Raw genomic sequence first — 12,801 nt, 5'->3', positions numbered from 1 at the left:
TGGGAAGAATGATTACAATGAATTTAGCAGACCTAACACCTTCAGCAGTAAGAAGGTGGGAAAGTTGCATTGGTTAGGTCACAGCGTGAATAGTTCATTGTGATTTTCAAGATAAATTGAACACAACCAAGATGGGAGGCTGTGCTGATTTATGTCCAAGCAGCCATTTTCTGCTGTTTCCTTGATAATGACAATGACAAAACTCACTTGTTCTTTCTTGACTGAGCTTGTGACCAGCTGTAATGGAGTCACCAAATAGGCTTCGAGATTACTGAGCTGAAAAATTGAGCTGTCATGGCAAGAAGTGCAACAGACTACCCAGAACAGATAACAGGAGCACTCTGACTCGCTCATTAAAGATAGTGGGGTTAAAAATGAATATATGAAGTGAAGAAAAGTTCAATATAAAAACAGAGGCAAGAATGGCTTTCTAACAAAGCCCAAAATCAGATAACCCCTAATTTAGTACAACTTTATCTTTATCCTGCTCTTGCTATTGGAATAGAAGAAAAGTGAGGACTGCAGATGCTGGAGGTCAGAATCGAGAGCGTGGTGCTGGAAAAGCACAGCAGGTCAGGCAGCATCCGAAGAGCAGAGGAATCGATGTTTCGGGCATAAGCCCTTCATCAGGAATGAGACTTGTGGGCCGGGGGGTACTGAAAGATAAATGGGGGTGGGGGGTGGGGGGGGGAGGTAGCTGGGAAAGCAATAGGTAGATGGAGGTGGGGGTGAAGGTGTTCGGGAGGAGAGGAGGTGAGGCAAATAGATGGGAAGGAAGATAGATCAAGAGGTCGGTGCCAGGTTGGAGGCTTGGCACTGGGATAAGGTGGGGGAAGGGGAAATGAGGAAACTGGTGAAATCTACATTAATCTCGTGCGGTTGCAGGGTCCCAAGGCGGAAGATAAAGCATTCTTTGTCCAGGAATCGCATGGTTAGGATTTGGCGATGGAGGAGGCCCAGGACCTGCATGTCGTTGGGCGGAGTGGGAGGGGAGTTGAAGTATTCAAGCATGGGTAGATGGGGTTGGTTGGTGCAAGTGTCCCAGAGCTGTTCTCTGAAACGATCCACAAGTTGGTGTCGTGTCTCCCCAGTGTAGAGGAGACCACATTGGATACAGAAGAAGTACATTTGTAAAGGTATGGGTAAATTTCTGTTTTTGTGGAAGGATCCTTTGGGGCCATGGATGGAGGTAAGGCGAAAGGTGTGGGCACAGGTTTTGCATTTCTTGCTTTATCAGAGGAAGGTGCTAGGAGTGGGGTGAGTGGGATGGTTCTGACAAGGGAGTCGCAAAGGGTATGGTCTGTCCGGAATGCTGTTAGAGGTGGAGGGGGAAATATATCCCTAGAGGTGGGGTCCATTTGTAGGTTTTAGATTAGATTAGATCACCTACAGTGTGGATACAGGCCTTTCCACACTGACCCTCCAAAGAGTAACCCACCCAGACCCATTTCCCTCTGACTAATGTGCCTAACATTATGGGCAACTTAGCATGGCCAATTCACTTGACCTGCACATCTGTGGGAGGAAACTGGAACACTCAGAGGAAACCCACGCAGAGACAGGGAGAATGTGCAAACTCCACACAGACAGTCACCCAAGGCTGGAATCGAACCTGGTACTCTGGCGCTGTGAGGCAGAAGTGCTAACCATGAGCCAGCATGCCGCCCCCGGAAGTTGATGCGATGTATCCTTCGCCACTTCTGCCAACTACAAACAGACTCCACCCCTCCCCACCCCTGTCAGCGTTTTGAGAGACCATTCCCTCCGCAACTCCCTTGTCAGATCCATGCTCCCCACCAGCCCACACCCCAGCACTTTCCCCTGCCAACGCAAGAAATGCAAAACCTGTGCCCACACCTCTCCCCTCATGTCCATCCAAGGCCCCAAAGGATCTTTGCACATCTGACAGAAATTTACCTGTACTTCCACACACGTCATCTATTGTATCTGTTGCACCAATGTGGTCTCCTCTACATCAGAGAGACAGGACACTAACTTGAGGATCATTTCAGAGGACATCTCTGGGACACCTGTACCAACCAACCCCACCGCCCTGTGGCTGAACATCTCAACTCCCCCTTCCATTCCACCAAGGACATGCAGACCCTGGGTCTCCGCCATCGCCAAACCCTAATAACCTGAGGCTGAGAGGAAGAACGCCTCATCCTCCGTCTTGGTTCACTGCAATCATATGGGATAAATGTGGATTTCACCATTTTCCTCATTTCCCCTCCCCCATCTTATCTCAGTCCTAAGCCTCCAACTCCATGTGGTCCTCTTGACCTGTCTGGCTTCCTTCCCATCCATCCGCTCCACCCTCCTCTTCTCCCGATCACTGTTGCCCCCACCTCCACCTACCTACTGCATTCCCAGCTACCTTACCCATAACCCCACCCCTTCACATTTATCTCTCAGCTCCCCAGTCCACAAGCCTCATTCTTGATGAAGGGCTTATGTCTAAAACGTCGATTCTCCTGCTCCTTGGATGCTGCCTGACCTGCTGTGCTTTTCCAGCGCCACACTCACAACTCTGTATTGGAACATCCAGATGTGATATGACACATAGTTGGGACTTGAAATCCAGGCCCTCTGGCTCAGAGATAAGGACACTACTACTGTTCAACAAGCCTCAAGGTTTTTAATTAACCTGAAGAGCCGCAGGTTATGAACCCAGACTTTTTGGGTACAAAGGTAGGGCCATACCACTGAGCATCACTGTGTTAGCTTGGTTCAGTCCAAGATGCTAATTAGGGAGGGAAAGAGAGTACAGAACAATGTATAGCGGTCTCTGAATTATTGTTTAAGGTTATATGGGTATATTTAAAATCATAGACTTTCGAACCAGCAAAACCATTTCTGAAACCTATTAAATCTATCTTAGCTTTTTGTAACTTGCTGCATCATGACAATGGCTTCTGTATGTCACATATGACTTTTAGCCGGTAAATTCAACGCTTAATTATTCGTTGAAATGGGAAAAACATCTTTTGTTTAATGTTAAGGGATCAGACAAGAATTACAAAACTTAGTGATAAAGTATGACAAATAACATTTTGTCAAGAGCAGCTACCCACAATGTGAGAGCATCAATGACATGAAAAACATCCCAAAACAAAGGGATAATGCCAAAGCTGGAGTATAAGGAGAGCTAAAGATGGTGAGCAAATTATTTTTGATGAATGGGCCGAGTTTGCAGAGGTTTGAAAGCAGCAAAGTTGAAAAGTCTCCTGAAGAAGATTCTGCCACCAATTGTGTAAAAGTGCTGAATGCCAGCTGGAAAATGAGACAGTCCTGGAGAGACTGCAGAGGGCAGGTGCAGGGAAGACCTGGAGGTTACTTGGAAATAAGAGCTTTAAGCTCAATATTTTGAGGGAGGTGTCAGTGAGAGTAGAGGAAAATACACGGGCTATGAGAATGCCATCAACTGTTTGTTTTCCCTTCATAGTTGAGGGAAATAGATGCACACTTTGGAAAAGAAGCTACTGACAGAACAACATCCCTCTGAGGATAGAGACTACAATAACATAAAGGAATGAGCAGGGAGAAAGAAATGTGAATGAATTGGCATTAAAAGGGTAGACACAAGAGGGAAATAGAAACATCTATTAAATAGAGGACCGAGAGATAAAGGAATGCTACTTGAGAAATGACAAATGTATCTTTGTACAGCAGGAGAAGGAAGCTACTGTGGCACAATATAGCAGCAATCTCAACACAGAAATAAATCTTCTGAAATTAATTGTTCCCAGACAGCTTGTGAGATTTGAAAAGCTCAGGCAGTTTAGAAGCTGGGATATAACATCTGGGAATAAAGACTAATACCTTTAAACCACATTACAGAGCAGTAGCACAGAATTGCAAATGGTGATATGAAGTTTGGAACTGTTTTACAGCTGTTGTAGAATTACATGTAACTGTGGGCCACTTTCAACACACTACGAGGATATTTCTAATTAGTCTTTTTTGCTGTGTATTTAAGAGGCCTGAGCGCTGACCTACAGTGGAATCAATTTGACCTAAGAAGTCTTGGGAAGGAAGAGGTAATTTAACCAAAACTCATCCATCAGAGAGAAGATGTAAAGTCAATTTGGAAACAAGAACTACTCTATTTATAATGTTAAGCCCAATTGATCATAAAATGGCTATTTTGTCTAATTGAAATAGAGATGATTTCCACTGAGAGATATTGCTGAACAAAGAGACCTTGGAGTGCAGGTTCATAGCTCCTTGAAAGTGGAGTTGCAAGTAGATAGGATAGTGAAGGCAGCATTTGGTATGCTTGCTTTTATTGGTCAGAGTATTGAGTACATGAGGTCATGTTGTGGCGCTACAGGACATTGGTGAGGGCACTGTTGGAGTATTGCGTGTAATTCTGGTCTCCTTCCTATTGGAAAGATGTTGTGAAACTTGAAAGGGTTCAGAAAAGTTTTACAGGGATGTTGCCAGGGTTGGACGATTTGAACTATAGGGAGAGGCTGAACAGGCTGGGGTGACCTGATAGTGGCTTACAAAATTATGAGGGGCATGGATAGGGTAAATAGGCAAAGTCTTTTCCCTGAGGTTGGGGAGTCCAGAACTAGAGGGCATAGGTTTACGGTGAGAGGGGAAAGATATAAAAGAGACCTAAGGGGCAATGTTTTCACACAGAGGGTGTTACGGGTATGGAATGAGCTGCCAGAGGAAGTGGTGGAGGCTGGTACAATTGCAACATTTAAGAGGCATTTGGCTGGGTATATGAATAGGAAGGGTTTGGAGGGATATGGGCCGGGTGATGGCAGGTGGGACTAGATTGGGTTGGGATATCTGGTCGGCATGGACAGGTTGGACCGAAGGGTCTGTTTCTATGCTGTACATCTCTATGACTCTGTGAAAATGAAGGGGCACAAATTTCTGCAGCCGAATGAAGTTCGACTTCCCATTCAGTACCATCAGTTTGTAATGGAACAGTTAGGCTGGGATTTCTTGCCATTTGCTGAAGTTTTTATAAATTCTCACTTTGGGACGTATGGATGGATTTTCTACTCTTGCCCCTGCCACAGCATGTGTTTGGGGGCTCCCTTGAAAATTCAGGTCTTTTAAGTTCTCCACTCGCCTCCTGGAGCTGATAATAGAATATTGTTTGGTACGTTAGATTTAAAATAATCACTATTTAATTCCAGATTTATATAAAGGTAATGCAATGAAGTGGTTATACAATTATGTTGAACTGTGTTCTATCCTTGAAACCTATTGAAAACCTGGTGTTTCATGTTACCAAGTATGAAGGACAACTTGACTATAAATCATAATAGTGCAATAAAAACATGGATATAAATGTGATTCTATCGTTCTTACATATTTGTACAGTTATTTAGTTAAGATGATTTTAACTATATTACTCCTTGATAAGCACCAAGAAAACAAAATTGCAAGTACTTTCCTGCTTGAAAGAAAGCAACTAGAACATTTAAATAATTACAATGAATTAACATGTGCAAAGAAATAATGAATTGTACCACAATGTATTACATTAAACAATTTGAATTGTATTAAAAACTTTAAAAGAAAAATGATATTAGCGAGTTCTGAGAAGATTTGAAGCTCAGGTTAAGGTTTTGGATTTAGGTTTGCTCACTGAGCTGGAAGGTTCATTTCCAGACATTTCGTCACCATACTAGGTAACATCTTCAGGTGAAGCACCGCTGAAAATTCCTGCTTTCTATCTATATGTTTGGGTTTCTTTGGGTTGGTGATGTCATTTCCTGTGGTGATGTTATTTTCTGTGTTGAAGTCACTTCCTGCTCCTTTTCTCAGGGGGTGGTAGATGGGGTCTAACTCAATGTGTTTGTCGAGAGAGTTGGAATGCCATGCTTCTAGGAATTCTCGTGCATGTTTTTGTTTGCCTTGTCCTAGGATGGATGTGTTGCCCCCATTTGAAGTGGTGTCCTTCCTCATCCGTATGTGAGGATACTAGTGAGAGAGAATCATGTCATTTTGTGGCTAGTTGATGTTCATGTATCCTGGTGGCTAGTTTTCTGCCTGTTTGTCCGATGTAGTATTTGTTACAGTTCTTGCACGATATTTTGTAAACTGCATTAGTTTTGCTTGTTGTCTGTATAGGGTCTTTCAAGTTCATTAGCTGCTGTTTTAGTGTGTTGGTGGGTTACCGTGTTGCCAAGGGGTCTGAGTAGTCTGGTAGTCATTTCGGAGATTTCTTTTATATAGGGGAGAGTGGCTAGGATTTCTGGACGTGTTTTATCAGCTTGTTTGGGTTTGTTGCTGAGAAATCGGCGGACTGTGTTCATTGGGTACCCATTCTTTTTGAATAGGTGATTTTCCTCTGCTCTGCATAGTTCCTTTGTGCTGCAGTGTGTGCTGGCTGAGAAAAGGGACAGGAAGTGACTTCACCATAGAAAATATCACCAGAGGAAATGACATCACCAACCCAAAGAAAACCAAGATATAAATGAAAAGCAGGAATTTTCAGCTGTACTTCGCCTGAGGCCCACTGAAGATGTTACCGAGTAGGGTGACGAAACGTCTGGAAATGAACCTTTCAGCTCAGTGAGCAAAGCTACTTCCAAAAAGAAAAATGATATTTCACATTTAATTTCAGAATGGCTTCAGTAATAGGAGATTGATATAAACTGTTCATAAATATATCTCTTTATTCAATACCCTTCAAGTGAAGCAAGGATGAACATTGTACCTTATCTGTAGAGTTTATGGCCTCAGCTTGTTCTTGCATTGGTGATATTACTGGGGAGCTGTCGTCATTCTGAAAAATAAATTGATATAGAAATCTAAACCAATTGATTTCCAAAGAGAAAGATTAGAGAAATGCAGCCTATGACTCTGCAAGGTTTGCACTATTTGACTTGCAATACATTGACAGAAAGATCCAGATTTAAATTTCCAGTCCCTGCTCCTTCTGTCAGGATAGAAACAAGCTGCAAGAACATAGCTGGCAGGGACATCATTCCAGGGTCCAGAGTCCTGACAGTCGTCTGCATGTACCAACACAGTATTTAGAACAGCCTGCACTTGGATATGCTGTCCACAGCTCACCCTTGGAAAGGAACAGCATTCACTCCATAAAGGTAACAGGATTGTACAATGTCAGGGAATGAAACCTGCACATGCCTAAAGGAGCGAGTCCCTTCAAGTTTGTCTTGGGCAAAAAAGACAAAAATACTGCTAATTACTCTAAACATTTAGAGGTGACTAGGACAGTAGCTCAGTGTCATCCCTTTCATGCATATGTCAATTGTAATAATCAATGTATTCCTTTAGTAATCATTGTTATTGTCTTAAATAACTAAGCTGAATATTGGCAATTAGATTATTGACCTGATAAGTTCACAAGCCAGGGTTTTTTAAATTAATGTATACAGCTTGAGTACAATTTGTTGCTGATCCCATTTCAAACAAATATTTGGGTCTGCCCTTGTCAAAGTTTGGGTGCAAATTCATTGTCCATGACCTCAGTCCTTATTTCTTAAAGATCATGGTCAGAGGAGAAGTTGCACTGAGATTGTATACACAAATCATAACTCAATGTCCTTTAAATGCAGCAGGTTTGTTGTGATGCCAATGTGCTTGGATCTTTTAGATCAGCAAATATTTCACAAAGTTGAATACACTTGTGTATATCAGTAAGTGGATACTGTCAAATTATTGTAATTCTAATTTCAGGTCATGACAAAAATTACTGTTCAAAAATAATTACATTTTCCATGTCAGTACATTTTCATGTAAAACAGGACGATAATGTACCTGAAATACAGGCTTTTAAACCAAATTGCTGACTTGTTCCTCTTTCCTCATTTCATTTTCATCAACTCAGACCTGTCCTTTCATCAGCAGTTTATTTGCTTCTATCTCTGGGACTCTAAACAACAAAATTCTTTGATTTTAAAAACTTGCTTTTGATAAAGTTACATTTTTAAAAATTCACTTGTGGGAGGTGGGTGTCATTGGCTGGGTCAGCATTTGGTCATCATCATAATTGCCCTCGAGAAGACGGTACTGAGCTGCATGAAGTTGGAACGTAAAATGATGTTGTGAGTGAACAGGATCACAAATTCGCATCTCTAAAATTGTGAAATCAGGACACCCTCACACTTTCTTATATACATGGGAACTACTTTAAGGTAATGTCAAACTGAATAAAATGTTTTCAGTAAGAGAAAGCCAATAATCACTGATGCTAAGCTGCAAATTATTAAAATGACATTAAATGCACGGGGGTGGGGGGGGGGGGTCAAAGTGGTTAGCACAGCTGCCTCACGACGTCAGGGACCCAGGTTAGACTCCAGCCTTGGGGCGACTGTCTGTGCGGAGTTTGCATGTTCTCCATGCGTTTGCATTTCCTCCCATAGTTCGAAGATATGTGGGTTAGGTGGGAATTGGTCAAGCTAAAAATTGTCCATAGTGTCCAGAGCAATGCAGATTAGTTAGGTTATCCATGATAAAAATTCAATGTGGGTGCACTTTTGAGGGTATGTGCAGATCAATGGTGTTATGAAGGTGTGGAAGTGTACTGCACCTTTAAGAGAGTGAAGGACACTGATTGTTAGAGAATTTACAATGTAACATTTGATTCAGAACAGATAGCACTGGCTCAATTGCTATGAGACAAAAACAAATTCAAATTCAGCCAATCAGTTTAAATTATACCCCAAAAATACCAAATTCCAATTAAGTTTGAATTTAGTTTATTGACAATCTTAAAAGCAATGACACAATCTAATGCTTTGGCGGTATAAGACCAGGGAAAATTAAACAGTTGGGAGGAGAACCGCCAAGCCAACAACATCTACAAACTGCCCACAGAATAGCTCTTTTAAAGGTACCTTTATCGATCAGTAACCTTTGAAGCAGAATCCCCAAGAAGAAGAAAAGACGACAGGAATACAGGGAAACTGCCTGATTTTGAGATAAGAAGTTTTGTTTTTGTAAATCTTAATTGGGAGTTTTATCGGACTAGTATTATAGAAGGGAAGATAAAAGATAGATTACAGGAAGGAGTTGTAAACAGTTGTTAGTTAATTATCCTCTGTTATACTTTAAGAAATAAAGTTGTTAATTTTTACTTTAACTAGTTCTTGGCCTCTCAAATTTTCAGATTATTGCATGGAATAAATCTTTTCTGTGTTGTTGTTTTAAATTAAAAGCAGGAGGGTTTATCTCGTGTTGTAACAATGGACCAAATTGACGTATGCTCTGCAGTGAGGTGACTTTAAAAACTTTTCACTGTATTTTTCACATAGAAGTGCACGTGACAACAAATTTGTATTATTTTCTAAATCTCCCACAGCAAAAGCAGTCCCGATTTTTCCAGTCCATATACATCACTGAAATTTCTCATCCCTGGACCAAAAAAATAGACATGTGGTTCCTGAAAATCAGAAACAATAAGCAGAAATTGATGAAAAGACTCAGCAGGTCAGTGGCAGCATCTAGAATCATAGAGACGTATAGCACAGAAACAGACCCTTCGGTCCAACTCATCCATGCTGACTAGATAACCTAACCTAATCCAGTCTTATTGTCTAGCACTTGGCCCATCTTCCTCTAAACTGTTCCTAGTCATATACCCATCCAGATCTGTGGGATGAAAACTCTGCTCTCTCTCCACAGACGCTGCCAGACCTGCTGAATTTTTCCAGTAATTTCTGTTTGTGTTTCTCATCCCTGGAACAATTCTCAGGAATCTTTCCAGACATTTTAATAGGTAATGGATCCCTGAATTGAAGTTACAATCTATATGGAGAGAAGTAGATTGAATAATCTGGGTGGTGTTAGTGAAGCAACCAATTGGGATCAGTCTGTCCTAATCATGGAAAATAATTCTGATAAGCACGAGCAGAAGGCAGGCAGGATGCTACGTTCAGCCTTAACTGAAGTACTATGTCCACTTCTAGACACTGCAGACTGCAAAGGATGTGAAGCTGTCAGACAGGCTTCAGAAAGGATACAAGAGAATGGTTCCTGGGATGAGGAATTTCAGTTATCTCAATGCATTGGAGAAGGTGGGACCATTTTCCTCAGAGAAGACAAAGGCAAGGTGGGATTTGATCAGTGTTTTTAAAATCAGGTGTGGTCTAGACAGAGTGGACAGAGAGAAACTATTCCCATTGTAGAAGAATCGAGAATGAGGCTACACAGTTAAGGTACTTGGAAAACAAAGAAAGGTGACACAATGGGAAAAGCGAGTGCTCTGAAATGGACTGCCTGAGTGTGGAGTAAAAAATGAGGTCTGCAGATGCTGGAGATCACAGCTGAAAATGTGTTGCTGGTTAAAGCACAGCAGGCCAGGCAGCATCTCAGGAATAGGGAATTCGACGTTTCGAGCATAAGCCCTTCATCAGGAATCTGAGTGTGGAACAGAGAAAGGGTCAAACACTGCTTTCAAAAAAAGATTATTATCTGATAAACAAAGAAAGTTCAGGGCATCAGGATAAAGGCAGGGACTGGCATTTGGTGAATTGCTTTTTGCATACAAGTTGGTGAAACATGAGTGGTCATCTTACTATAACCATTCTATCCTTCTATTAATAGATATGGGCTCGCCCTGTGACTAGAGAGGTGCGTGTAAGATCGATGGATTGAAAAATAAGACAGCTTCATATCCTCTAAACAAAACATTGGTCATGAAACTCTTGAATCTCCTTTCTAACTTTAATCTGAAGTTTATGAAATCTATCGCTTTTATAATTTGTTGTTAAAATAGCATGGTGGAAGCCACCACAAGGAGCAGAAAATGAGGAATGCAGATGCTGGAGCAGAGTTGACAGAGTTTCTACAATTTATTCAGATGTAGCTCATTCCTTTTGGCTGAACAGATGAATGATTTTAGTCGTGAGCAAATTTCCATTGTTCTTTCACAGGATTCCAAATGGAGCAGCGTGTTGTAGTTCAGTTTCTCATATTGAAATGGTAAAAAGTGAAAATGAATTGTGATGCAACATATTTAAAAATATCATGTCATATTAAACAGAGCAATGTGTTATGACATGAAGGCAGATAACGGAATCGAATCAGCCTTTCTACCTCTGTACTATAAACACAATAAAGTGAAAACGTCCAAAGACCCTCAAAATTGACCCAGTGGTTCCTAGCCACTTTTTCAAATAACCAGTTTTCGATTTAAACAGAAGACTAAGCTATTTATTAATACAGTATCTTTAACACAGTAATATTTAACAAAGTACGGTCGGTTCTAATATAATGCAATAGTTCAGTTCTCATGTAATTTCGCATTTCAAGTCTTTTAAACTAACGGGGCCACAATCGTATTATAGCCAATATAGGTAAGAAAAGTTTATGTTCTACAAATAATGGTCTAAAGTCTTCAATCACATTAAAGTCAATTTGCATTGAAGAAACACGTGTTACTGCAGAACCGACTGTAATTGAACTGGTCTACGCTTTAAACCAAATCAGCTTTGTTTTTAGCCACATGCACACAAAAGACAGACAGACAAACAAACACAGTTAACAAATAAATAACAACTGGCCAGATTATTGAAGTGATTACAATGCGCTGTTCCAGAGGCCTCGGTGATAGCTTCCTGATTGATTTTTTGAAGATACTGATTGGTGTCACCTTTTCAGTTCAGTTAGATAGAGGCAGTAATACTTACAACTTCATCCTCTATTCTCTCAGCTTCCAAGAGCTGCTTATGGGAAGTTAGATGGGGAACTTCTAAATTTTCACGCTGTAGCATCAACAGTCAGATTCCTTTTTCGACAGAAACCAGAGTCTAAAATCCAATGTAAACACTGACCACTCCCTGATAAACTGACCATCCCCCCCACAAGGTGCCAGTTACCATTCAACATCTGCCGTCTCCCTGAGCATAAGGTCTTTCCCAGACTTGCTGGAACCAATTCCCAGGTTCTGACCTGGTTAACAGCCAACTCCTGCTCTCTGTTCAAACATACTGCTATTCCCCGGTAATGAAGCATCTGCAGAATCTTTTGATCAGGAACTGAATTGTAATTAACTTTCAGGCCTGGTCTTTATCAATAAACAAAAGCTTGTTTGGTCTGTTTTCCTTTTAATGCAAGCTGTCACCCATTCTCCAAAACTCATCTTTAGCTCCCAGCTCCCATCTGACAGCTCCAAACCAAAATTGATAAAAGAATAAAATAAAAATAGTGAAAAATCAGCTATGGTTCTAACAGATGGAAAAATTCACACTATTTCTCAATGACTGAAACTAAAGTCTATACATCTTAGAACAATAAATCAAAATTATTAAAGGTAAATAACAAATTCCCTCTCCAACATCATGGTGGGAATGCAGCATTTCAATGAAACAGCTTTTAGACAACGAGGGATGGAGAGTAAACATCTCTATCCTTCATATTCCATGATACTAAACAGATGTCATTATTTAACTCAAGATGGTCCTGTAGAAAGATTTTAGTTTCATATTTCAAAGAGATGGTCCAAATCCATTCATTTAAGCATTTGCAAATTTTAAATTTTGACTCAAACAGTAGAATAAACACCCATACACGACTTTACTTTGAAACATTTAGAGATCCATTGTACAAATCAGAAGACTATTTGGGGTAATTTCAGTCCCCCAATTTAAAATGCCTTCTACCAATCAGATCAAAGATTTAAAATGTAATAAGACTACCAGCCGGCTTTGGCATGGAACTTGCTGTTTGATTCCATCCGCTTTCATCATGCCTCTCACTTTAGTGAAAAGCTAGATTGCACCCTGCTCTATTTTTTCTAGAGAAAGAAAGACTAACACCAAGTTTACCTCCTGATCCAAGTTATAGCTGCCAAAGTCAGATAAA

At 40.9% G+C, this 12,801-nt stretch overlaps 1 protein-coding gene across 2 annotated transcripts in view; it reads right to left on the bottom strand.

Annotated features, from left to right (window-relative positions):
* Positions 1–12,801, bottom strand: part of LOC132834988 (serine-rich coiled-coil domain-containing protein 2-like) — a 636,764-nt gene that overhangs the window by 162,442 nt on the left and 461,521 nt on the right. For both annotated transcript variants that reach the window (XM_060854168.1, XM_060854169.1), the window contains exon 8: positions 6,689–6,757. In XM_060854168.1, the coding sequence (XP_060710151.1) occupies positions 6,689–6,757 (69 nt within the window). The remainder of the gene's footprint in view (positions 1–6,688; positions 6,758–12,801) is intronic.

Source organism: Hemiscyllium ocellatum, chromosome 43 (assembly GCF_020745735.1).
Source record: "Hemiscyllium ocellatum isolate sHemOce1 chromosome 43, sHemOce1.pat.X.cur, whole genome shotgun sequence".
Taxonomy (NCBI): domain Eukaryota; kingdom Metazoa; phylum Chordata; class Chondrichthyes; order Orectolobiformes; family Hemiscylliidae; genus Hemiscyllium; species Hemiscyllium ocellatum.
Note: the sequence above shows the minus strand (reverse complement) of the source record. Positions and strands in the feature narration are given on the sequence as shown.